This window comes from Drosophila suzukii, chromosome X (assembly GCF_043229965.1).
Source record: "Drosophila suzukii chromosome X, CBGP_Dsuzu_IsoJpt1.0, whole genome shotgun sequence".
NCBI classification, from domain to species: domain Eukaryota; kingdom Metazoa; phylum Arthropoda; class Insecta; order Diptera; family Drosophilidae; genus Drosophila; species Drosophila suzukii.
Window position 1 is genome coordinate 24,987,286 of NC_092084.1, and position 27,045 is coordinate 25,014,330.

General features: G+C 42.1%; 3 protein-coding genes across 6 annotated transcripts in view; 1 reads left to right on the plus strand and 2 right to left on the minus strand.

The window, feature by feature from the left end:
• Positions 1–352: 352 nt before the first annotated feature.
• LOC108010433 (uncharacterized) lies at positions 353–7,879 on the minus strand. Of its 2 annotated transcripts, XM_065867865.2 has the most exons (4): positions 7,583–7,879; positions 5,692–5,736; positions 1,231–1,544; positions 353–1,163 (listed from the first exon to the last, which is right to left on the minus strand). In XM_065867865.2, the coding sequence occupies exons 3-4, from the start codon at positions 1,321–1,323 to the stop codon at positions 711–713; spliced, it is 546 nt and encodes a 181-aa protein (XP_065723937.2). In that variant the 5' UTR covers positions 1,324–1,544; positions 5,692–5,736; positions 7,583–7,879; the 3' UTR covers positions 353–710. The 2 variants fall into 2 exon arrangements, with proteins under 2 accessions (XP_065723937.2, XP_016930780.3); XM_017075291.4 differs by lacking the exons at positions 5,692–5,736; positions 7,583–7,879 and adding an exon at positions 1,780–2,003.
• A 4,322-nt stretch (positions 7,880–12,201) lies between these two features.
• kairos overlaps positions 12,202–27,045 on the minus strand; it is a 45,815-nt gene continuing 30,971 nt past the window's right edge. For both annotated transcript variants that reach the window (XM_036820071.3, XM_036820069.3), the window contains exons 3-6: positions 25,251–25,385; positions 24,325–24,874; positions 17,804–19,208; positions 12,202–16,069 (exon numbers count right to left, since the gene is read on the minus strand). In XM_036820071.3, coding sequence (XP_036675966.2) covers positions 17,864–19,208; positions 24,325–24,874; positions 25,251–25,254 — 1,899 coding nt within the window. In that variant the 5' untranslated portion in view covers positions 25,255–25,385 and the 3' untranslated portion in view covers positions 12,202–16,069; positions 17,804–17,863. The remainder of the gene's footprint in view (positions 16,070–17,803; positions 19,209–24,324; positions 24,875–25,250; positions 25,386–27,045) is intronic.
• On the plus strand, positions 20,008–22,685 carry LOC118878225 (uncharacterized). 2 transcript variants are annotated; one of them, XM_036820072.3, is made up of 3 exons: positions 20,008–20,182; positions 21,368–21,682; positions 21,768–22,685. In XM_036820072.3, the coding sequence occupies exons 1-3, from the start codon at positions 20,135–20,137 to the stop codon at positions 21,882–21,884; spliced, it is 480 nt and encodes a 159-aa protein (XP_036675967.2). In that variant the 5' UTR covers positions 20,008–20,134; the 3' UTR covers positions 21,885–22,685. The 2 variants fall into 2 exon arrangements, with proteins under 2 accessions (XP_036675967.2, XP_070853484.1); XM_070997383.1 differs by lacking the exon at positions 20,008–20,182 and adding an exon at positions 20,356–20,544.

Sequence of the window (27,045 nt, forward strand, 5' to 3'; positions counted from 1 at the left end):
ACTACAAAATAAAGTATCAGTCTTAAAAAACTTGGTTTTCCGATTTTCTAAAGAGTACTATATGAGTATGTTAGGTAAACACATGCTTTAGGTAAACTTACATCTATTTATTTAAGATTCCCACTCTTTACGAAGTCAATTCAATGTATTTGTAATACTGCATCAGTATAAATCAGTGGCGAATCCCGAATTTGGATGTATAAACAAAAAAATTGGAAAAAAAATATATGACATACACTTTTTTAGTCCGAGTAGGGGGATCTATGAATCCGCGCATGGTATAAATAAATATTAAGGTAAGCCCCACATGAAATACCAGCCAACTATCCTGATTCCATAAAAACGCTTTCGCTTATGCGCATAGTCAATATAATTTATTAATAGTCATAATATAATAATATAAAAAAATACACTTAAGTAATAGTTTTCATAAGTTATCGAGCCTGCGAGGCGGTGAATGTGTTGTGTGAGTATGGTGATATGTATATAAATAGGATGCGAAAGCGATATAAATACGAATGGATGTGCGGGGGAGGATGGCGATAATAAGTTATTATAAATAATTGGGACTAAGGCAGATGAGGGTTTTCCCGTAGACAACTACGGATAGTACTGGATATACGAATACAGCAGCTTGAGATTGCAGTGGGTCATCGGAGGCGATTGTTTTTGGTATGGCTTGTAGCTTCTGGAACGTGATCGGTGTTTTTCTACTGATTGCTGATAAGCTGATCGTACTTGTGCACCATGACGGTCAGCACCTTGATGGTCTCCAAGGCGGCGGCGAACTTCAGAAAAATGTGGTTCTTATTATAGTCGGAGTCCTCGGGGTTGCAAAGATCCGACTTGTTGGCGACTCTCAGGGCCGAATGCATGTTGTGGTGGAAGAAATCCATGAAGGCTTTAAAGTAGCAATTCCAATCCTTGTGGCTGAACTGGACCGCATCGAAAAGGTGCTCCACGACAAGCAGCGTCTCGATGATCTGGTGCATCTCCTTTTCGACTGTGGACACCGGCTCGGCACCGACGTAATCGAAAGTCTCCGTCTCGTAATTGAAGACAACCTTTTCGACCTCAGTCTGCAGCGGGTGCTTCAGGTACAGTTTGTGAAATGAGAATTTCCTGATGGCCGACTTCAGGTCGCCGCTTTGCATGTGCTCCAGCTGTTTGTGCGGGAATCAAAGGACTTAGCATTTCGGTTGGCCCCAGGCATTCGAATGCTCCACTTACCCATTCTTGGGTGAGGCAGATGGCGGCCTCCCGCGTGTTAATGGCCACATCCCGGGCGTAGATCAGTGCTGATGTGTTTGGAGTTATGCTCATTTTGGAGCAGCTTTCCCAGCCCTCGGTCTGATTTGTGGGCAAGGGTACGATGATGGAAATGGGATCCGTCGATCTGGCGTGCTGGTGATGGCGATATTGGCGGTGCCCCAGTATCAGGTGCAGTCCTCGAGCGCGGCGTGGGGCGGCGGAGGTCCCCGTTGGCCAGCTGGTGGCGACTGTCAGCAGCAGCAGGATGCCCAGGAGCCAGCACTTGGCGGGAGCTGCAAGGACAAGGGAAGAAGAGTGTGAGTAAGGGTGACTCCATTTGTAGAATTGGTTTGAGAATTGCAGCACGAGCACTACGATTGTTATGATCACTTCCATTTTCACTTGATTTGTTTTGGGGCTAGCAAATGCTGTATACAGACGTGCTTCCCGGTGACACAGATAAAGATATCCGGAGATATAGAGCGGCTTTATCTTGCGGACATGATTCAGAGGTGTGGGTGCACTTACACATTCGTCCCAAACTGGAGAAGACGGCGATGAGGGGCTGCTGTTGCTGGTGGCAGGTCCTTGTCGGAGCAGCAGGACTCTGCTGTTGCAATCGCTCCGAGGACAGCATCTCTGAGGTTTCACTTGTGCTGGTGGCCATGTTTTCTTAGCGTTTGTAACTTGATTTTTGTCAGACTTATACGATTGGCACTCGCGATCTTGAGTTCGTTAGGTTCTTGGGGCTTTCAGAAGACTGAGCTTGTGAGCTTGCGTCTGGGCTCTGCGAGATCTTATGGATTATGAGGAGTTGGGGCACACGCCGGCCATTTAAATAGCGGCCGGACCGCAATCCGCGAACGGCGCAGCCCGTGGCCGAGCTCACTTTTTTACGCACACACACGCGAGCGGCGAACGCCGAGTGCGATACCGAAGTACCCAGCGCACTTGTACTGGTCGCAACAACAGCAACAAGTGCCGTTCGGCGACAACAACAACAGCGGCAGCATGCGGCGACCGCTCTTCATGACGCCAATGGCAGTTGAGCACTTATCGCGTGCTAACTCAATTTTGATGGAATCAAAGCCAAATAAGGGAGAATCCTAAAGACAGGTGCCTCGACTATCAGATACTCGCTACTTAGCTGAGTAGTGATATAGTGGGCTAGTGATCCTGTTACACACTTTTCAACGAGTACACTATACCCCTTTGACTCCTCGAGTACTGGGTATCAATAGCCAAATATACTAACCGAACTCCCTTGGAGTTCTAATTTGGTTGATCGGGATCGTACGTCTCTGACTCAGACTGGGAATACATGGTTTATTCCCTGGTCACTCAGTGCTATATACTTGCAACATTGCGTTTGTCGCTTTGTTTTCTTCCTGTCTGGCTGAAAGTGAGTTGCCTCTTCCACCCACCACTTGTAATTTATGCACACACGCTCGATGGCCCAAAACGGATGTCACATTGAATTCTTGTGCCCTACACCGGGTGATGGGGCCTTTTGGTTCTTAACCAGGCGATGGGTTACCAATATAGAGTCCGTACTAGTCCTGCACATCCTCAAGGAGCTCGAAACCTTGATATTACTATTTGCCCTTGTTTGTTTATAGATTACAATTGGAATATTGTTGGGAAAGGTGCTATACGAAAGTGAGTCTCGTGAATAGTTAGGAGCCAGGTAACGACCTGTTGAGATGACCGAATCGCGTTTACTTCGGGGAGTCAATTATCTTTTGTGACGGCGTTACTTCGGTTACTGTGCTGTGGCGATTCTCGATGCAAATGACAATTGTCTTGCAAGCTACGCTTCGTTCCGCAGGCATTTCCGATCGATCGATTGGGACGTGCGCGGCCTGAACACTGAATGGAAACTGCCAGTGGCCAGTGGCCAGTGACCAGGCCAAGTGAACTTCAGCCAATCCATTGGTTAATAAGTATAAGAGTTGCCAACAGCAGTTGTCTCTTCTAAGAATCCCATTACATCGCCAGTGATCGCCGTTGCGTCACGAAAACAAGTGCAAGTGAATCCAAAGATCCGAAGGGTTTCTCATCAAAGCCATGTCGAGGGTGCTGAAGGTTGTATTCCGTACATCTGACTTCATCTAGGGACCCGCTTGTCGAGAATTGCCAGCCGAATCCCATGCAAATGGCGCATGATCCCAATTAGTATACATTCCAATTTCCGTTTAATCATAATTAATTGTTGTATTAAGTATAAGAGTTGCCACAGCAGGTGTCTCTTCTAAGAATCCCATTACATCGCCAGTGATCGCCTTTGCGTCACGGAAACAAGTGCAAGTGAATCCAAAGGTCCGAAGGGTTTCTCATTAAAGCCATGTCGAGGGTGCTGTAGCTTGTATTGCGTACATCTGACTTCATCTGGGGACCCGCTTGTCGAGAATTGCCCGCCGAATCCCATGCGCCATTTCAAGATCCGATTCAGTTATGCATTCCAACTTCCGTTTAATCATAATTAATTGTTGGGCAATTTTCAGATCGCGTTATTTCCGGGAAAGCTGGAAAACATATTTTTTAGGGTTTTTCACTGCTGCCAGCCCAGCGATAAGTAGTGTTGCCCATGTCGGCTACCTTGTTTCATTTCATTTGACTTTGTTTTATTGCGTTGCGTTTCGTTTCGTTTCGGCCAACCAGCTATTGTTGACTGCTAATTATCGCACTCGAGCAGGTGCTAACTTTGGCCACGCACAAATCTCGACCTCAGTCGAATTCGCAACGTCAGTCTTTCGAGGGAGATCCGCTATACGGCGTCCCTGTTTGCCATTCCCCTTTTAGAAATGACCATCCATTGATGAGTGCTTTCAGAGTGACGTACATCCAGCGTAATCAATAGTAAACAGCTATAAAAAGGCACTGGGCTCCAGCGACGGAAATATCGCTCGGAGTCATCTCGGCAAAGAAACCCCGGCTCTAAGTTCCATTAAGACTGCCGGTCCTCAATATCAGGCTTAGCTAATATTCGTCTATATTGTCGGCGGGGGAAACAGTTCCTCGATCTGTCCTTTCTGTTATCAGAAACTGCAACCCAGAAAAGCCCCACAAATAAATCAGTTGCCAGGAGCTGTGCGAGCGCAGGGGTATTAGCTTTAGCTCGACGAATAGATTTCATTATCAGGCTGTAGACTTTGTACTCTAAACTCTGAACCATCAGACGTAGTACGTTCACGTTCCCGCAGTTTTCGGGATTTTTGTTAAACAAAAATAAAGCATTACAACATGAAAACAAGAACCATTCTTTCTATCCAAGCTTATATAAAGGAAAAATCACTCAGATTAGATGTCTAGATTGCAGTTAGATCAATACAATCAAATTTCTACAACTCTGCGATTCTTAACTCAAAAACTTTATCAGGGGTAAAACCGTAATAGCTGATTTCCCTAGACATTTATATGTGTTTGCTTGGGCTGTTGATGACGTTGCTGGAACAGCGAAATTCGCCCTTCGTCTGGAATTTACTTGAAAATGATTTTTGGGACTTTACCATTAATCGAATCAGTTTTCAGTTTTAATGTTCATTGAAGTTCGAAGTCTCTGAAACTGGACTTTCCTGTTTGATGTCGCATGTTGGTTACCCTTACGAATGTTACGGCTCACATACTATATACTTTATTTTATGCAATTAAAATTTCTTAATAGAGAAACAATTCCCACTGGACCCAATTCCAAATAAATTATTTTATGAATGGTTGACACATATTACTGGTTGAAGTTCGTCCGGCAGTTAACGGTTAGTGATTCAGGGTCCCTTGACAGCTCCTTATGGCGATGGCCATACCGATCCAGTACCCTTGACCGGATGACACGGGCGGTGACGTAAAGTCAGAATTTAGAATCCAGAATCGCCATGAGGAAATACCCCAATTGTCGTCACCTGTCATTTGGGAGTGGGCCGAACTGACCACAGACACTCTGGCCGACTTGATTATAGACGGGTAAATCACCCAGCGCCGCCGTTGCTCCGTATTTGCCAAAGTGTTTAGAAGCCGCCACGCTTGCCGCGTCATCTCCCATTCAGGCCGGATCGGAACGGATCGGATAGCGAATCTCGAATCTCGAATCTCGAGTCTCGCGAACCTCGAATATCGGATCTGGGGACCGGGGCACACTCACTTGTTTGCCCAGCGCATTATATTATGAATGGGGCGCTGTGGGAAGCACTTGGGCCTGCCGTCGTACCGCCTAGGCAAGCAACTAAACAAGGGGCTCGGACAGGTGAGAGAAGGGGCTATTTTTGGCACTGGCCCTCTTCCACAAGTCATCGAGGTGCGAGCTGTGACGCACTGGGGTTCCCTGAACCGGGTTCCTGTTACCTTGTTACCTGGTTACCTCGTTACCTCGCCACCCCCGGCCAGGTATATTAAGTATACGCCACATCAAGTATACGTACCGATGCAACTTAATTTAGAACTCACCTCAGTTTCCTCACTTGGTGTGGGTCTTTCGAAAGCGGGAGGGAGCTGAAATAAATAAATACAAGGGATATCATTATTTTCAAGGTCAAAACTCACTGGGGAATTATGCGACCTTTGATTTTCCCCCGCCATTTACAAGTTGCGCCGAAAAGCAGGCAATGTTCTAGCTAAAAACTTTAGCCAAAAAGCTCTCGAAAAGCTGGGAAAATCTTTGTGGCCTGCTTTCAGGCGCCCCTGCTAACAGTCGCGTCCCGCACAAATTCTTCTAAGCAATATTTAAGAATTCACCCAGAGAGAGGCTGACATTTCACTTGTCTTTCTAACACCTTTCCCTTTTCTCCCCGACATTCTTTTGTTATCTTGATTTATTTGTGGGCATCTGCAAGAAATGGCCCGCCAGCAAGCAACCGAAAAGGGGTCATTCTCAAAAACGTTCATTGCGCTCTTGACTAACCAAACTTCAAATATCTATGTATGTACCTAAGACTTTTCCATTTTTATATTAAAACGATATAGCCATGTTTAAAAAATAAGTTTTTACAAGCTTCAAAAACAAATGGGAATAATATAAGCCGGGATACACAAACCATTTCCGTAAGAGTTACAATTTTAAACAAAATGTATATATATAAATTATATACAAATCTTTTAAGGCCTATAAATATTATTGTATAAACATATGCACATAAATTGGCATAGAGTTGGTTTATACGATTTCAGTAATATGATTTCAATTTCATCAAAAATTGAAGACTTTATAATGACTTGGTTTAGCTGCAAGGGTAAATTGACTTAATATTGCCGAAGTTATCCTTTTTCATTACATTATTTCTGGATATAATTTTAAGCAATTTGTTAAATTGGTTGTGTGTTCTTTGGTGGGTGGACTTGGCCGTTGGTTTATATCAACATTAAGTTTTCCTAGTTTTAAGATTCAGGGATTCTGTTTTTTTCATGTGAATAAAAAATGTTGGTTCCATTCATTTATTTGTTATGTACGAAAGCAAAATGACTTTGTACATATCTTTACAATGTCATAGATCTTACTACCCTGAATGAGTAGTGATTGATTATTCTTTCGTGATTCTTTAAGATATTGATTTGCTAGTTAGTTCGTCGGAAAGTATGTAACAGGCAGAAGGAAGCGTTTCCGACCCCATAAAGTATATATATTCTTGATCAGGATCACTAGCCGAGTCGATCTAGCCATGTCCGTCTGTCCGTCCGTCCGTCTGTCCGTTTGTCCGTCTGTCCGTCTGCCCGTATGAACGCTGACATCTCGGAAACTATTAAAGCTACAATACTGGGATTAGGCATGCAGATTCCTGAGATTCTTGCGCAGCGCAAGTTTGTTTCAGAAGAGTGCCACGCCCACTTTAACGCCCACAAGCCGCCCAAAACCGTGGCTCCTACAGTTTTGATGCTAGAATAAAAATGTTAACTGAAATGTGTTGTTCTCGTCAATACCTATCGATTGACCTAAGAAAAGTTTGCCACGCCCGCTCTAACGCCCACAAACCGCCCAAGCCTGCTTGCATATCTCCATTTCCATTTGGTCCTATTAGCTAAGTAACAGGTATCTGATAGTCGAGGTACTCGACTATAGCGTTCTTCCTTGTTTTCGCTGTATTGGCTTACACATATTTTCTTGGTAAACGCCGTTTTTCTTCCATGAATGTGAAGTTCTGGGCAAGTTATCCCCATCTAATTGTAACCAACATCACGTTTTTCTGGCTAATTGAATCCAGAATGCCCCCGTCATGGGTTTCTCTTTCTCTCTGATGTTTGCTGCCTACACAAGCGCTCTGCCTCTCTACGTCTAACACCGATGTTTTATGGCTGCTTGCGATCTCCGGATCGGAGCAGTTTCCCATTCCGAGTGTTTACTCACCTTTTTGATGGCGTACAGCTGGGGTGACTGGCGTCACGCTTTTAATGATATTGCCGCGGGCGTTCAGGTAAACCCACGTTAATTACGGGTCGCAAGAAATTCACGAAAAATTCCCAAATTGACGGTGGATCTAAGCACTTTTGGCTCCACAACACAGGTAAGGGCTCGATTGGGCGGCTAAAAAAACACACAGGCGCAACAGAACCGGCGAGGTCGAGTGATGAATCTTAACTGAGGCAAGCCGAACAAAATCGACAGCTGGAGGAGCTGAAAAGCGGTGGTCGCAGCAGAGGAACTACGGTTTGTTTGACTAATGCAAACCCAAATGCACCGCCCACCAACGGACCCGAACGGTCCGCTCAGCACTCCACTTTCATTGTCTTTCTAGTTCTCACGGATCACGCGATTGTATTTTGTCAATAACAATAGGTTATTCTGAAAAACGAAGAATATACGAAGTGCCATTGATCTATGCAAATGATCTATTTATTAATTTACTGAGTTGGCATGTCATCAAATTGGTATTCTATGTGTTTCGTTTTAAATATCTTTGTAATGTACCTAATTGAGTGGGACATGACTGTGGATAGGTTTGTGTATGTACTTCTCGTAGGGTTTGAGAGCTGACTAAAAGCTCAGGGCTTGAGTATTAGATAACCTTTATGATAAATGTACATTAGGGTGGGCCGATTTGGAGGTCTACAAATCGTCGGGGGAACGTAATCTATGGACAATTTAAACCAAATTGCCAAACAAACTGCATTTGTGAGAAAAATGCTGTTTTTTTACTGAAAACTGTCTCAGTAGCCTTGAATTTGAAACACTGGTGTGGACGAGAAAAAAGTTATAAACCGTATGAGTGGATCACATACTAGTGGCAATTCTAAGCAATATTTCCCAAGAAACTTTGTGTCTGAAACCACGTTTTACCCTCCGCATTTGCAGAAAAAAAATATTGGGTTCTATTCTTGAGAAAATTATCATAGTAGCCATTAACAATATTCAAAAAACAGAATTGGAAAAAATATTATTGTTATAAAATGTTCGACTATAATGTAAAATTTATATGCGAACTTAACGAAATCGAAAAAATATTTTAAGGGCAAAACAAGAATTTAAACAAGGGGACAAATTAAAATTGGTAAGCCTGTAACGGCAACAGAGGTATTTTTCTCAAAAATAAGCCAAAAAACTGTATTTTTCTGCAGCAAATTCGGAGGGTCCAACGTGAATTTAGACATATGGTTTTTAATGGCAATATACTGGTTATTTTTCTTTATCAGATGCAGAGGGTTAAGACATAGTTTCCTTTGCTTAGAACTGTCCATAGAATGCATTCCCCCTTAAGACTTATCACTTTTTTTTGGCCCATACACATCGACCCACCCTAATGTACGGACTTTTTACACCCTTGTAGAGGGTATAATGATTTCAGTCAGAAGTTTGCAACGCAGTGAAGGAGACGTTTCCGACCCTATAAAGTATATGTATTCTGGATCAGCATCACTAGACGAGTCGATCTAGCCATGTCCGTCTGTCCGAACGTTTCTACGCAAACTATCGGGCTAAAACTTTCCCAAAAGTCTTCTTTCTTTTGCAGGTAGTATATAAGTCGGAACCAGCCGGATCGGACAACTATATCTTATAGCTCCCATCGGAAAAAAAAATTATCTTTATTTAATTATCTTTGGTGTTTTTTAAAATATAACCTCCTAAGCTTGGAAATAACATTTTTTGATTAGTTTTGAATGTCGAATTAAATTTTATCAAAATCGGACGACTACATCATATAGCTGCCATAGGAACGATCGGAAAATTGGTGGGAAAATAATATGAAACAAATTATAGCTTCGATATTTTTTAACATATATCCTCCTACGCTTGGAAATAACATTTTTTAATTAGTTCTGAATTTCAAATTTAATTTTACCAAAATCGGACGACTATATCATATAGCTGCCATAGGAACGATCGGAAAATTGGTGGGAATATAATATGAAACAAATTATAGCTTCGGTGTTTTCTGACATATTATCTTATACTATTGGAAATTTTGTTTTGTATTTTTAAGAATTTCGAATTTAATTTAATAATTATAACTGCAAGGGTATACAAACATCGGCCTGCCGAAGTTAACTTCCTTTCTTGTTTTGTATAAAACTTTAAAGGTCATACTCTCGCCTGCTAAACTTAAAAATAAATAATTTTTGTTTGCGTATTAATTTGTTTTGTACAGAAAACTAAAATTTCAGGTGGTTAGCTCATTTGACCTTAAAAAGACCACCCATGTACACATGTACAAATTCAAATCCGTATTTTAAAAAACTCTTTATTGCACAAACAAAAATTTAAAAAAAACCTTGCTACAAGAAGGGAAACAAGCTTTTTTTAAAAGCAATGAACTATGAAATCCATAGAACAGATGCCACTAGATGACACCTAATGGGTAATTAGGCCAACATGGTTTGCCCTTTGTGCATTATTGCATTTTCCCCGTGCCAACAATGCGATGACAATGGAAGCTGGTTAGCTGATTAGCCAGCGACAGTTGCGGTCCTGCCCTGGATACCTGCTAGACCCCCCGATGTCCACTCGCCGCCATTGAAACCGCCATGGTATGTATGCAGCTTTCGAATTTCACGCTTGACATGCGGCCAGCCTGGGCTGGTAGGCTTCGGCAGCTCAAAGCCGTTACCCACTTACCACCCACGAATACTCACCAACACCACCCAGCACCCACACTCGGAAAAAAAATCCAGTATTTCATACTTGAAAGAAGCATTTTCGGTGTCGAAACTTAACTTAAAATTCCAAAAAGAGCTCAATATGAGAATTTCTTGAGCACAAACGTTCTTAAATGGTAAGCACGCAATTTTTCTTAAATCAAGGCTTTTTGTACTTGTTTTTAGCACAGTGTTTTTCCCTGAGTGCACCAACACCCACCAACTCCCACCGAACCCACGTCGTAGAAACACCCTGGCAGAAGGCATGCAAAAACGACCTTTAAAAAATTATTACATAACAAGATTCTGTAGACCTACCATAAATCCAAGGTGTGAAACACATCTGCAAATGTACCGACTTTTTCAGGACAGAACAGTTTAATTCAATTTTCGGAACATCTGTCCAGCCTTACATACGTGCTTTTTAAAAAATAAGTTGTTCTTTGTTTTCGTTTATTTCACTTCTGTACGTTTTAAATTACAGCACTGGTGCTAAATATCATATATAATTTCGCCTTCTGAATAATGATATTAGAGTTCATTTGCAATGTAATTTACTATGTAAGCAATTCCATGATTTTTTAATATATATTTAAATATTTATATATATTTATATATGTTTATTTAAAACATGCTACTTAAACTATATATAAACATAAAATATTAAAACAAACATCTTAAATTTATACTTTTTGGAGCCATTTTATAAAAAGGTATTTCAAAAAATTAAAAAAAAATGGTAACGCTTACCACCCTAACACTCAGTTTAATTTTATAAAGTTCAGAAAAATAAAGAAAAAGTATAATTGAAATATAAAAATTAGTGTAATAAATTTGGTACGCTAAGAAAAAAAATTTGCTTGCATCAAGTATTTTCGGTGTCAAAACTTCGACAAGCATGGAAAATTCAGAGCCCGAGAATGAAATGCAGCTTTCAAGAACGAATTTTCAAGACCGAAAATACTAGGTTTCAGAACCTTTCGGTCTTCAATCAATTATGAATAACTCTTAAATCTTGTCATATTTGTACTAAAAACAAGAACGTTATAATAATATTTAAATACAAAATGGTTTCAATGTGAGAACCTTTTCAGCACGAACATTCTTGAATAGGAAGCAAAAAATCGTTCTTAAATCAAGGCTGTTTTTACTTGAATTTAGCAAGGTGTTTTTCCCTGAGTGTATAAATATTCAAAAAAATTTCAATTTTTCTGATGATGTTATTACTAACTGGAGGTCATATATTTCGAAAATTTTGTAAAACAGGTTATATTATAAAAATGTATTAAAAATGTTAAACAAGGAACAAAAATTCAAGTGCAGATTCTATCGGAGCAATCAAAGGTATGGCAAAATGAAATATACAAGGTATTTACCTGTTCGATGAACCATTGGCCCAGACCCTCGGACCACTTGACGAGGTGGGCGAATGCCAATGTGGAACCCGCTGGCCGTTTGGCCAGTCAAGCGTTGCATGAAGCGCATTAACATTTAATGCCTGTTGCCGGTCGTGCCACGCCTCCCTTGGCCCACGCCCACGCCCACGCCCTTTCCGGCCCACCTGGCCAGGTACACACACACATTTGTCCCTCCTGCCGAATTTCCATGGCATACTTCAAGGCGCCGGCCGAAGCAGAATGTGATGATAGCAATGGGATGAGAAGAGATGGATGTTTGATTTATGACTGGCCGCCGCTGGGCAGGACTCGGTGGATCAGTGGACCGGTGGACGGGTGGACTGGTGGACTGGTGACTCCTCGCTTCCCCGGGTGGGTGCACTTGGCAGATTCGCGCGATGCCCGCGGGCCCCTCGCGCTGCCATCAATCATGGGCAGCGGAAGCCCCAGCCTCCCTTTCCCCTATCCATCCAAAATTAAAGCGGCAGCAATCTGTACACATAAACTATTTATTTCCGTATATATATATTCCATATGTATATATAGATGTATATGGGTGTATATTTAGCTGTATATTGGATATTGTATGTGTTTGGTAAAGTACACTCGCCTGGTGCACATCCAGCCCCTCCGATTTCTACTCGGATTCTCCTCGGATTCTTCAAGCCGTGGGTGTTGGGAGGTTGGCCGGTAAGACGCCTTTTTAGGGAGCAGACACATACAAATGTAGAAGTTCATAGGTGTATGTGGGTACTGCCCGTTCGCAAATTAGTTAGCTTTTTGTATTGTTTTTAACTTGGTTTCGTTTACATTATGTGTCATCAATTGATTGTTTTACATTCGGTTGCATTTGGATTTTGGCTTTAGAAAAAAAAAACTACTTTCTCGCTATCCCCTCGCTAGCATACGCATAATTATGTACAAACGTATTCCCAAGATTCCTTCCGCTATTTACATAGATATATATCTTAGTTATATATGCATGTCAGCTATTACGTGCCATTCTCTACCGCTCTACCGCTCTACCATCCATCCAGCCCATTTGCCTCTTTACTCACTAGATTATGCGTAGTTTTGCCCACTTTTCCCCCTGGGTGCTGTGTGTGACCCAGAAAAAGCCCGAAAGAACCTTCAACTAAATAATAGATCGCTCGATTCGAAGTGCGCACACAGGATAGATATAGTGATCCATGATCCCGGAATGCCACACACTAAGAGAGTTGCGGGTACAAATATAACATATATATGTATATTACGTTGGGCGCCAGTTAACACTACTAAAGTACTGTAGTCGGTGGTAACCGCTTGCTCGTATGTAGTCTTAGGTCGTACGCACACAAACATACATGTGGATAAACATTAACAACAATTGAACAACGGTAATTACAATTGCACGACATCAACAACGTCAACAACAATGACAATGACAATGACACGACATGGAATTAATCAGCGGCAAGACATTTGTGGGTTTGCGTTCCATTCGAGCTGTCAGCTCGAATCCGTTCCACTCGGGATGTTGCCGCCGATTATTCCTGGTGTGCATTCCTCGGATGCATTATTATCTTTATAGGTACACATATGTATATCCGAATATGTAAGTAGTCATAAATCTATGCACATTCAATGCTAAATCAATCGAAAAAAACTGCATCCATATAGTGTCTGTCTATATATGGAGTACACGTATTGTATATGCGGTATATATATGTAGTATATATATATACAACTATCAAAAATAGGACAAATAGAACTTGAGAGTTGCTTGGCCTTCTGCGCGGCATCCGTCCGAAGTTCGGGATATTCCCGGACTCCTCGGATTCCCTGCTTTCCCATCCCCCCCCCCCCCCCCTGTTTTTTGTACACATTTATTGTTACATAGTATAGATCGATCGGTAATAGCAACGATATAGAACAACAGTTAGGATGATGAGCAAAACGTGGACAACTTTAGTTGGCTGCGACCAAGAAGGATCGCACTTGTAAATAGTTATAATATATGTATGTATATAATATATATCTTTTACGCGTAGGTATTGTATATTCATATGCTTGTATAGATATAGATCAGTATTAAGGTAAATCTTCGCTCTGTAGCATTATAACACACTGAAAGTGAAAGTTAACTTTGGGTTACCTCCGTGAGACACGCACATGGAAATCGAAGTCTAAAACACATTTTCGGGCACATTGAGATACAATTATTGATAGAGTGATAATCGTTAAACATACGCGTATGGTTATTGTATGTATATAGTTCGGATACTATATTGCAGTCCATCCCCCTGCCCTCGCACCTACATAACTTGCCCATCAATTGACAAATTGACAAAGCCAAATGCCGCATATAGAAACACACTTGATTGATTGCAATATTGACTGATTGTTTGTTTGTTTGTTTGTTCTTACTATCCCTCTCTCTCTCTGTCTCTTTGGCTATCTCTCACTGTCTTTCTATAGCCCCCTCTGTTTGCCAATTTCTGCAATTGCGAGTTTCCAATTTGAATTTCTTCGTTAATTGATTTTCAAACTTCTGCCTGGGAAAGTTCCCCAGACACCCCAGCCTTTCATCCTCCGCCTGCTACTTTTCAGCTTTTCTGCTCTTCTGCCTCTGCCTGCGTATTATTTTACGTTTAAACATTAAATATTCAACGCGAACATTAATTTATATTCGATTTTCTATTCAGCTCGACTCGATTTAGTTTGGCATCTGCTGCTTGTGTTGTGATTTGCCATTTACGATTTGCGATTTACGATTTGCGTTTTACGATTGGTGATTTTTGCCTCGAGTAAGCTCAGATTGTACATACAAATTACATTTATTGTGTGGTTTACATTGATTAAAACTCTTGAGTCGGTAGACATTTACTTCTTATTCTCCGTAGATAAATATTCGTATATTGTAACGTGTTTATATGCACGAAGCCGTGCTGATTTCATTGTGTGTGTATTTATTGTGATATGGTTGCGGCAACCGTTGGAGCATCTTCTTTTGCTCTGATTCACCCGATTGTTTGTGACTCAATTCGATATATGTGAGTGTGTATAAAGACCGATTTGTGCAACTGCCTCGGTTGCCATTTACACAATTCTGTGTGTTCGTATGCCATCGATGTGCCAACATGGATGGGCACCAAAAAAAAAAACACCTCATATTTAGGTAGTTCATCGCCATATGCGGCAATGCGTCAAAAAGTCGCGTTTTACTCCTTCATACCGGGATTTACTCGATCGCTGAGACCCGCCTAAATTGCTCTGCACGTAGAAAAATATTTGTATATTCTCTGCCCTCCGTTACTCCCCAGTTTTTGTGCATCTCGTGCACCTTCTCGGCTTTCGGTTACAAATGGTATGCAAATGTAGGAGAATATATATAATATATATTAATATGTATATTATTTATCTGTATTTCGCTTAAATAGCTTCTGGGGTCTGACCCCTCGTCCTTGTGGTGGCGGTAAGATGGGGTGAGGTGTTATGTTCCTATCTCCACTTATCCCACCGATTCCTGATTTCTGATTCCGTTTTCCTGACTCCCCTGCAGCGTTGCCTTAATCTCTATCGTTTATCGCTTAACTATCTGCCTATCGATCACTGTTTATCGCTTATCGTTTCGCTTTCGCCTCCGCACTTACCAATACCGTTATGCGTTAAGTTACTTGTACCGTTAAAAGTTGCTCTCTTGTACTCTTATTGTTCACCGTTAGTCGGATCCTAGTGTTGTTCGGTGTTCGGTGTTCTTCGGTTCTGAGTGTTTGTTTCTAGGTCTCTGTAGGTGTGTGCTGATGCCTGTCAATTTTTTTTTATTTTCAGGTACAGAAGGTCACTGTATATTGCTGCTAAGTTAGTATTTCTTAATTTCATCCGTCACTTGGTGCTCTCTTATTTTAGATTCTGTTAGTATCAAATGTATCAATCTGTTCAACTTTCAGGTATCGATAGCTTCTGCCTTGTTATTGTTCCAATACTAGGTATACGGTTTACTTTGCAGTTCTAATTTCTCATTCAGTTGCCGTCAGATCAATCTCACTGTCGGCCTTTGCATGCATTTTTTCTCAGTGTGTGATTTAATGGACGTGTTTTGGTGAAGTCTTTGCCGTCAATTATTGTGGTGTTTGTGAGTTATGTAAGTGCTGTGATTATGCTATTGATTTTGATGTATTATTTGCATCTCCTTTGTTCGAAAGGCAGACTCTGCTGCGCTTTTAATCTGTCATTAAGCTTTTGGCTCTCGGTTATATGATGATTTGAATGGTGATTACTGCTGCCGTGCTTTTGTTCACTGGGTTGTGTAAGCCTCCAACTTTGTTCGTTTTGTTTTCGGATTTCGATAAGGATTTTTGGATCTCAGAGGTGCAAGTAGCTGGCTAAGGGTGCACAGAGAACATGATATAACAATGTTAGGATTACATTTGTATTTTACCTTAAGAATGTGCAATATACCTTCAAATCATAGCTCACAAACACAAATATGAAAGTTGAAATCTAAAATCATTAGGGTTTTTTTTTAAATTTGTTGTAAAAACTAAGAATAAATTGGCACACCAAAATATGCAAGTTGAAATCTAAAATCATGAGGCTTTTTTTGTAATTTGTTGTACAAACTAAGAATAATTTAGCACACAAAAAATCTTTTGTCAAATTGGCCAATTTAATTGTTAAATGGGGCCAACCCATCGAATTCTAAATTTGATTAATGAAATGGTAAATCTCAAAATACCAAAATACACACAACTATGTTATAGTAGTTTTACTATTTAATAATAACCAACACCACATTTATCACTTTATTATTTTAAGCGGTAGTAAACTTGAATAATGATTTGATTGCTACCCAAGTATCCGTATTGGTCTATTTAACACAAGAAAACTAACAAAAGTATTAGCGGTTCACGTTTTTATGGACATTTTTTAAGTCCTTGTCTTTAACAAATACGAAAAGTATTTCTTTGACAAAAAACGTTTTGTGGTCACTCATACGCACATTTGCCTTTAATGAAAAGTTTATTTTTGTAGGTAGCAACGATTTCAGCCAAATATTTGTTTATCGGTTTTGCCTATCTTGACATCTATTTCATCGAAGTCAATCAGTTGGGTTAGAAATGGAAAACGATCTTTTGGACTGAATTATAACTGGCATACGAGTCGTATGAGTAATTTTTAGGCAAACTAAGATTGCGTGGTCTAAAAAAACTTATTTTAGTTTTCGAGCACATTTGTATAGTTTTTCCTTTCTTTCACACTTATAAAATTATTATTCTTTGTCAATGGCTTAAAGACACAGAAGCTGCAAGAAATTAGTGATATTAAAATAATATAAATAAAGTGGTAAAATGATTTTTTGAAAATTTTAATCTTGATTTTCTCCCAATTATTTATCGTGGCTGACTCAAAATTTTTAAAGCTTTTTAAGCATAAAAACAAAATTCTGTTTTTTGGAAACTTTTGTCTTAAATATAAATTTTTTATCAGATTTTTCTCTGGGTAAACGTAAATTGCGTAGTCTAAAAAAACTTTTTTTAGTTTTGGAACACATTTGTATAGTTTTTCCTTACTTTCACACTGTTGCACCACTTATAAAATTATGATTCTTTGTCAATGGTTTAAAAACACAGAAGCTGCAAAAAATTAATGATATTAAAATAAACTGGAAAGTGGTAAAATCATTTTTGAAAATTTTACTCTTGATTTTCTCCCAATTATCTATCATCGTTGACTCAAAATTTTTAAAACTCGCTGGGAAAAGTAGGCCTTGCGTTTTAAGCATAAAAACAAAATTTTTTTTTTGACACTTTGGAATGAAATATGCATTTTATCTCAGATTTTTCTCTGGGTAAACGTAAATTTCTTAATTAAATACATCTTGACCAGCTTATATAAAAAAGGTTTAAGATCCTAACATTATTGTTCCTCAATTTCCAGAGAATTCTAAAAATCATAAAAATCAAGAAGAGGTTTAAAACAACTTAATAAAGAGTACCCAAACAGAAAAAAAACATCGAGATTTTTTGAGGGTATATTGCGCATTCTTAAAAAATTTAGCGGGTCAGTATTTAATTCGCTTATGCCGAGGGCACGGAGAAATATGATCCTCTACTCACCGATGTGCTGCTCTAGCCGGGACTCGAGCCAGTGCTTTACTTGCCTCTGCGGCCCCCGACCTATTTGACGAACAGGTCCTTGAGCGTGGCGCAGAGCGAGGCGTCGCACGTGTCCTTGGAGTCGTCCTCGTCGGCCTTGCCGAACCAGTTGAGGGTGGAGCGCACGGCCCGCCCGGCCTGCGATTGAGCTGAGCTGCCGGCGGAGGCGCGACTGCGACGGGCTCCGTGGGCGGGACTGCCGCTGGCGCTGCCCGATTCCTTGGCCGCCTTGGGCGTGGCACCGCGGGCCGCTGCCGAAGTGGAGGCGCCGCCCGACGAGCCCGGTCCCCCCATGCTCGATCCGCCCATGCTCGCATTGGAGCTCTTGCGCAGGAATCCCTCGATGGCGGTGCCCAAAATGGTGGCATCCACCGTTGCCTTGGTGGACTCTGCCCAGGTCTTCTGCTTGCTACGCGGCTTCAATTTCGGTTTGCCGGAGTCGCCACCAAGCGGATCCTTCTTCTGCAACCGCTCCAGCACGTCCTTGGAGAGGGCCACCGCCGAACTCTTGCTGCGCACACTCTTCTTGCGGGCCAGCGGCGTGTGCCGCTTGGCAAACCAACCGGTCAACGTGGCCGATCCATTGTCCTGCACATCGCTCACCAGCTGCTTGGCGTTGTTCAGCAGGGACACATCGAAGCTGTTGGATCGCGTGGACCGCCCGGCATTGGGATCGAGCAGGCCGCCTGAGGTTCCAGCTCCCAAACCACCTCCGCTTCCGCCTCCTCCGCCGCCGCCGCCGCCGACGGTGAGGCCGCCGGCCGTTGGTGTGGGCGTGGCACTGGTGGCCCGTCCGCGAGCTGCCGCCTGAAAGGTCTGGCTGAGGAAGGGGCTGCTGGCCGTGGCCGTGGCCGAGGAGCTGGCACTGGAGCTGCCGTCGCGTCCCTCCGGCTCCGGCCGGTGCATGTCCATGGCCGAGCTGGTCAACGAACTGAATATCCCGGCGATGTCCGAGCGACTGCCCAAAAGGCCAGTGCCGCTGCCCGACTTCTTGCGACGTGTGGAGGCCCGAGTGGAGCTCTGCTGCTGCTGCTGCTGCTGCTGCTGCTGACCTTGCTGCTGCTGCTGACCTTGCTGCGGCAGCTCGGAGGCGCGGCGAAAGGAGCTGGCCAATCCCGGCTGGGGACACTCCGAGTAGCGGCGGTTGGTGAAGCGCCTGCCCGGCTGACCGGTGCCCGCCTCGTCGACGGTCTGCACCTCGCACACCTTCTCGTTGGAAGAGGTCCAGAGCTTCAAGCGTGCCTTCCGCGACTGCAAATAGATATCGTCCATGATGTCCAGCTGCAGATTGTGGATGCTCCCGATGGGATCCGTCGACGGGGGTCCTGTGTTACTCTCGCGGCGTGAATTCAAAACACGACTGCTCCTGCAAAAGCCAATGGAGTGAAAACAAAGCGGAAAAATGGTCCATTCTTGATTATGACATTGGGTGGGGGGGCGGATATGGTTCGGGGGAGTTGTGGGCGGGTCGAGCTCAAAGGTGGGTTCTTAATTAAATTCCTGGCAGCCCACTGCCGAGTGCATCCCTTTGATCAACTCCATTGCTTTCAACAACATGAAATTCATTTTTAGCCAGCTTAGGTGTAATCAGAGAACTGGCCATCATCCTACGGGATGCCAATGAAAATGAAAAGCAAAATATGAATGGACAAAAGAAAAATATGCCTTTGATAATTTCACATGTCGAGAGTTTGAAAGGAAGTAGCAGCGCTTTATCTGTGGGAAATGTGAGCCGCATCTGTGCGAACTGTCGAGCACCATACATACGCATTATTTTCTAGAGCCACTTAGCTTCTTAAATAACGTTCCTATTTTGTTTTTATAGGTATAAAGTTGATGCATAAACTAGCGACGGCTAGGCATCACCAGAATCAGCGTTGTATTAATGCAACAAGTTCGATCAGAACATTTTTGGTTGGAATTACGGTTGTGCTTAAGCAACTAAAATTTTGCATTTTCAAAAATAATACGAAGTAAATCTAAATCTATATTATAAATATTACAACTAACTAACTTATATAGATCAGTATAATAAACATTTCATGCTTATTTGAATGATCAAAAACTATGCAAGTCCAATTGGCCAATTCAGTGTTGTAGAGTGCCATGATTTTCCATTTATTCGAACTTGGGTGTGCCCCTGACTATAAGGTTCATTATCGTACGGCTTTCTGAACAGTTCACATCAATTTATTCTAAACTTGCTTTGTAAAATATTAAAAATTGGTTGTGCTACTTTACACCAACAAAAAACCCAACATTTAAAGAAGTGGTAATTTTTCGAAAGACAAGATGCTCTTAGTGCAAGTATTATCAAGTTTTGAAAATAGTCGAGATGAGGTGAGTCTGAGATTTTTCGTTTAGTCGTTTGCTGAAACATTCAATGACAGTTGCAACCAGGCCTACCTTGGCTGAATTTTTCCAAATCTTTGAAAACAAATCTGACAAATCCAGTGTTGTAGATTGCCATGATTTTTCATTTATTCGAACTTGGGTGTGCCCCTGACTATAAGGTTCATTATCGTACGGCTTTCTGAACAGTTCACATCAATTTATTCTAAACTTGCTTTGTAAAATATTAAAAATTGGTTGTGCTACTTTACACCAACAAAAAACCCAACATTTAAAGAAGTGGTAATTTTTCGAAAGACAAGATGCTCTTAGTGCAAGTATTATCAAGTTTTGAAAATAGTCGGGATGAGGTGAGTCTGAGATTTTTCGTTTAGTCGTTTGCTGAAACATTCAATGACAGTTGAAACCAGGCCTACCTTGGCTGAATTTTTCCAAATCTTTGAAAACAAATCTGACAAATCCAGTGTTGTAGATTGCCATGATTTTTCATTTATTCGAACTTGGGTGTGCCCCTGACTATAAGGTTCATTTTCGTACGGCTTTCTGAACAGTTCACATCGATATTTTTCTGAACTTGCTTTGTAAAATATTAAAAATTTTGTAGTGCTACTTATCACGAAAACAAAACCCGAAATTTAATTTAATTTAAGTGTCAATTTGTCACAAGCGCCAAGATGCTGTTAATACAAGTGGTTTAAAGTTTTGAAAATAGTCGAGATGTGGTGAGTCACATCAAATTTTCCAATACCTTTTCAAATATTACAAATATTTTAGTGGTTTCTTACATCACAATAATCGAAATTTAACGTATTGGTAATTTTTACACAACCCAATATCAAAAGTCATATATCAAATATAATCAAAATATGGTGGGTTTAAGATTATATATAAGCTGTTTTGCTAGAATATTCAAGTTCGTAATGACAGTTGTCAGTTCGTTTACTTCGACTGAATTTTTCCAAATAACATAACAAATCATACTAATTTCCGAATAGTTCATATCATTTCATATACTAGTTTTGTAAAATCCTATAATTTTCTAGTTCTTTTACATTAACATAAAATACAAATTTCCGTAGTGTTATTTTTACACAAGCTAAAGTGTTTTTAGGTCCCAAATTTCTTAGTGTGCTAATTTCGGATAATTTTAAAAGTTTCTCTTTTCTATCTAAGCCTTTGGACCAGCCAATCTTGTTTGAGATCGAGGATAACGCAAACATTCTGCATCTGTGCCAAAAGCTGGAGCCTATAACGGCGATACCCCTGTACGAGATTAAAATCGAAAAATTAGGCAAGGGAATAGACAATAACGAATTGATTTCTGATGTTTTGGATGTGGGGACTTCTGAAGATTTGGGAACGGACGCTGAACTCTCTGTCCTACACGGCAGCTCATTTGTGGCGAAGATAAAATTCTACAAACAAGCACATAAAAACGGAGAACCGCTCAGCCACGAATACTACGGGCTTCCGCAAGAGATGATCAAGGTAAATATAAAGGCGGACGAAATAATGCGATAATATTGGTATCCTTAACGTAATTTTTAATTTGGCGAAAACCATTATTCCTTAGCGCAATGGTGCTCTTCTCACAGGACGATCGGCTCAAGTCGCGGATCCTGAGCCGATCTCTAGCTTTGAAGAGGAGGAGCCGACCTGTTGCGAGATCAGATCAGCGAATTTGCTATAAAGAAGTGTAATTGTAACTGCTTAGCTTAAAAAACCCCTTGCCTCTCCTGCTTTTCCTGATGGTGCTCCCAGCTGTAATGTAGTCAAATCGATGTCGTCAATGTAGCCAAAGATCTACTCCTGATGGTTCCAGTTGGATATCATGTTCCGCTCGAAAGGGCTTTTCAGATAGCATGCACTGCCTCGATGTTGGGGATGTCGTTGCCCACCTGGACTTCGGCCGCCGCCTTGCCATCTTTGCGGAAAAGCAGCTCCAGGTCTTTCAAGGCGCTCCAGCCCAAGCGCCACTCGTTATCAATAACCAGAATGCAGTTTAATTCAGAAGATTTGATCCAAAAAAATGAACGTCTAGCTTGGAAACTCCCAAGCCTCGTCTGCTTTTACTGATGGTGCCCCAGCTGAAGAGATCATCAATGCGTAGTCAAATCGATGTCGTCAATGTAGCCAAAGATCTACTCCTGATGGTTCCAGTTGGATATCATGTTCCGCTCGAAAGGGCTTTTCAGATAGCATGCGCTGCCTCGATGTTGGGGATGTCAATGCCCACCTGGACTTCGGCCGGTGCCTTCACAGCCGCTCCAGCCCACGAGCCACTCGTTGTCGATCACCAGAATGCAGCTTAACTCGGGAGTTTTCATAAAAAAAGAAGCCAATCTGATGATGTAGAACGCCATGTCTTTCTATTTGTTCGAAATTTGTTTGTGGCCTGTCTATAATGTTAATTTCCGTACGGCTTTCGGAACAGTTCACATCAATTTTTTAAAATATTAAAAATTTTTAAGTGCTTCTTCACACCAACACATGTCTTAGATTTTTCATTTTGTCGTTTGCTGGAACATTCAATGACAGTTGCCCATACGCCAACTTCTGCTGAATTTTTCCAAGTCATTGAAAACAAAATCCGGTGTTGTAAAGTGTCATGACTTTCTAACTATTTAAACTTGTGGGTGGCTCTTTCGGTTAATTTCCGTGTTATTTAACAGTTCATAAAAAAATATAATAAATCAATGTATTTGGTGCTACTTTAAAACTTTGTGATACATTTAAAGTGGTAATTTTTACACAAGCCAAAATGCCAAAAAAGAAGCTCAGGAATCTGCACGCCAATCAACCTCAATAGCCTAGCTCCCATAGTTTCCGAGATCTCAGCGTTCATCCGGACAGACAGGCAGATCGACTCGGCTAGTGATCCTGATCAAGAATATATATACTTTATGGGGTCGGAAACGCTTCCTTCTGCCTGTTACATACTTTCCGACGAATCTAGTATACCCTTTTACTCTACGAGTAACGGATATAAAAAGGGAATCCGGTGATGTAGAACGACATGACTTTCTTTTTGTTCGAAACTGTGTGTGCTCCTGTCTATAATGTTAATTTTCGTACGACTTTCTGAACAGTTCACACCATTTTTTTCTGAACCTGCTTTGTAAGCTATACAAATTTTTTAAGTGCTACTTCACACCAACAACCCGAAATTAAACGCTTATCGATGTTTTATTTTGTTAAAATTGGCTATTTGCATGTATCATTATTTTTTAAATATAATTTTCTTGTGGTTCTTGGAGCATAGATAAAGTGCCTTGTTCTTGGTCTCATCCCTTATCATGTCCTAAATGAAAATCACTGAGGATGGTAGTCCATGTAGTGGCGAAGTGCACCAGGTGAGTGTGGAAAGGGGACTACTGTGTATAGCCACAGAATGGAAAATCTGCAGTGATGGTCCGATCATAACGAGTGATAAATACACTTTCAAAATGTTTCTCATTCGACACGCTTTATCAATCGCAGCTCCCTGGCTACTTGGGCATATTGTACTGCAGCGTGCCGAATGACAAAATTTTATAAAGTGTGTTCAGTGGGTCATATAATATATTTTTATCACAAAAGTTGATATCAGAACATTTGTATGTTGAAGGTGCGATAGTCACTAGATTCTTACCTAGTGTTTTTATTTGATAATACTTAATGCTTATTTACAATTCCAGGTACTCTCGCTGAACATTAAATCGACATAATTACTCGTACTATTTAATATGTTAAACTAATAAAATATATTAGAAATGGGTCCAAAACAAACATGTTACTAAATTCATAAATCAAAATAAATGCAGATAGTATTGCATCTCAACTACTTGTGAGGGTCATTACTTCACTTTCTATTTAAAGAGATGGGTCGAGTGATAAGAGGAATTTAGAGTTCGTATCTTTTTGTTAATTCCGACAAACCGAACCAACAAAAAGGAAAAGAACCGATTTCTTTCGCAATATTACGACCTAAAAGGAGTTCTAAGGTTGGGAAAGTTCCAGTGAATATAATCAGGGGAGAGATTTGAATCACAATTATATATATTTAAACCAGCGGTCGGTGTTTGGCACGCAACAGTGTGGAATAGACAAAAGCCGACCGCTGATTTAAACCATTTGTACATCTAACTTACCCATTACTGTTGGGATAGGCGGCCACGGACTCGCGGCGAGACCGCCCAAAGATGGTGGTGGGCACCTTGGAGATGGTCACCACCGAGTGGCGACGCCCGGTGGGTGCCGGGGCCTGTGAGAGGGTGGCCAGGAAGGCGGCCTCCTTGGGGGTGGGGCCCGATCCCTCGCCCCCGCGCTCCGAGAGCCGCCGCACCTGGCTGGCCGTGATGCCGTCGGTCACCTGCTGCGAGGGCAGCGAGTGCTTCCGTGCCTCGCGAGGATCGCGCCACGGCGAGAGCAGATACGGATTTACGGGCGAGTCGATGTCCAGGCTGCCGCGATTTGAAACTGTCGGCTCAGAGCTGTCCTCCTGCTCCTCGGGCAGATTGGACTCCTCCACCACGATGAGTGGTTCGGGGGCGCTGATGCCATGTGATCCCATCGGCTGGGGGCGTTGTGGGTGCTGGGGGTACTGGGTGTTTTGGGGGAGTGGCGGTGGGCGGGGGTGACCCGGTCCGGTCGACTGGCCCGTGAAGCGGGCGAATGGTGAACCACGGAACCGTAGCGCATCTGCGGAGGATATTTATTTTATTTTTCTTCGAAACAAGAAAGTTTACTATTTAATAGCATAATAATATTATATTATTGTTAATTTGTTAATGTTATTATGTTTTTATGTTAATTTGTGTTATATTTTATGTTTCTAACTTGCGGGCGTAATGACACTGTCATTAGCGAAGTAACGCCCACCAAAAATGTGTTATAGCGCCCTCCTCCCGTTCCCGACCTTTAAACGAATTCATGACGTTGAAAGGCTGTCTTTTAGTCACAATAAAATGTTAACAATTGGTGCAACATCAGGTGCAAAATGCCTGTTTGGCAACAGGCGTAATGGTGTCCGGTTTGCTCGAGTGGTTCATTAGTGGCTCGTCGGCCTGTCACTTACCCATTTTGCACAATTGCTCAATTGCTCGCCAGCGGGGAATTCGCTACCAACTGGCTTCGGGGTCTGGACAATCTGCTCCCGACTCCTCCTCTCCGGTTTTCTCGCCTCGGTTCGCTGTCCTTTGAAGTGTCCTTGCTGCAAAGAAGAGCAGGCGAGACGAGCCATAGGCGATACAGAAACGCAAAATGTAAAGGCTGTAGAATTAGATATATTCTGTATGCTCTTAATGGTATGTTTAGTAAAACAATCAAAAGCTGTTTCGATAGTATCGATGGATTTTTTTGGGCTAACCATTGGCAAAATATTTTATTTTTTCAACAAATGTTTGGTATTTTGTAAGAAAAAATAGTATTTTAGGTATATTTCTTAGAACAAGAAGTTACCCAACAGTTATCGATAGTATCGATAATATCGATTGCCAAAACTGCCGATGGGGCTTATTATTAATGTGTTCCCAGTGTTCCTAATTCCAACTAAAAAAGAGGTTTAAACTTTTTAGTATTTTTATTTGCGTTTAGGGGGTCAAACGTTATTGCTTAGAATCCTTTAAGGATTACGTTCCCCCATACGATTTAACACCAGTTCTGGCCCCATACAAATCGATCCTCCCTAATATGTAGCCTTCAAAAATCCTATTCACTAAACAGAATTTCGAATTAGCTCTTATGACAAGGTTGCAACTTTCAGAGTGATTATAAGGAATACGATATCACGAAATCCCAAGGACTCTGCACGCCGGATTAATTGCTTCATCTCTAATAGTCGGTGAATATTTTGAGCGCTTTTTCCCGCTGCGCACTCGAATTTCCAGATACACCGCATGTGCCCCTGAGCCCGAAGGGTATTACGTCCGGCCAGCTCATGTGTGAATCCTTCACGTGCGCCGTGCCCCGTGCCCCGTGCCCCCCCGTGTGGCAGGTTAAATAAAGCCGGGGCAAGTTTCGCTCTTCCTGCTCATTATCCCCGGCTACAAATTGCAAATGGCAGCAAAATCATGCATCAAAGTAATTAAAGCCACTATCCAGGGACTTTTCGCTTCGCCGGAGATGACTGCCCAGCCCGGCTCAGCCCGGCCCGGTCCCCTTTTCCGGGCCCCCCCCCCAGTTAGGAACAGCCCTGCCATAATAAGCATAAAATTATGCAAAAGTTGAAATGAAATTTCGCCATAACTCAGATGCCACAGGAGTTTGTATTTCGCAGGCGGTTGCCGGATGGCGATGGGTTTGCATCGGTCTAATGGCGCCGGCGATGGCGATGGAGTTTAAGCCGCAACCTCAACTGTTGCCAGGAGTAATGGGAACTTTTCCTTTGAAGGGGATCCGGCGAACTAATGATGATGTTGTGGCAGCCCGCCTTCAATATTGATGCGTTTCCTTAGCCCTTTCATTCGATCCGCCAATCGGAAGCGATCTGTGAGAAGCATTTATTAGATCATCTCAGGCATTTCACCTCAACCGCTGGCCTGCGGTCTTTAACCAACGCAAATTTGATTTGATTAAGCGCACTTGCATAGCCGTCCGCGGCCGCATCCGCATCCGCATCCGTCATTCCTGCAACTTGGGCATCTGAGCGTCGCAAGTGGCAAGTGGCAAGTGGCAAGCCGCAAGTCGCAAATCGCAAATCGCAGGTCCAAAGTCCCGAGTCGCAAGTCGCAAGTTCATTAAGCTTGTAAATTGGCAATCAACACCAAAGTTGCGGCTTTGTGTTGGAGCTAATTAGCCTGTCTATGCCACTGACAGGACCTCCGAGCCTGGGCGCCCCCCCCCCCCAAATTCCTTCTTTCCCCGCCAATTAT

Bases quoted from the DNA above. Each gene is read 5' to 3' on its own strand.
- LOC118878225 (XM_036820072.3), top strand. From the start codon at position 20,135: ATGCTCTTAGTGCAAGTATTATCAAGTTTTGAAAATAGTCGAGATGAG. The intron at 20,183-21,367 runs GTGAGTCTGAGA...TTTCTATCTAAG, and splicing joins TTGAAAATAGTCGAGATGAG to CCTTTGGACCAGCCAATCTT. The intron at 21,683-21,767 runs GTAAATATAAAG...ATTATTCCTTAG, and splicing joins TTCCGCAAGAGATGATCAAG to CGCAATGGTGCTCTTCTCAC.
- LOC108010433 (XM_017075291.4), bottom strand. From the start codon at position 1,918: ATGGCCACCAGCACAAGTGAAACCTCAGAGATGCTGTCCTCGGAGCGA. The intron at 1,545-1,779 runs GTAAGTGCACCC...TTGTCCTTGCAG, and splicing joins CTCCAGTTTGGGACGAATGT to CTCCCGCCAAGTGCTGGCTC. The intron at 1,164-1,230 runs GTAAGTGGAGCA...CCGCACAAACAG, and splicing joins TCTGCCTCACCCAAGAATGG to CTGGAGCACATGCAAAGCGG.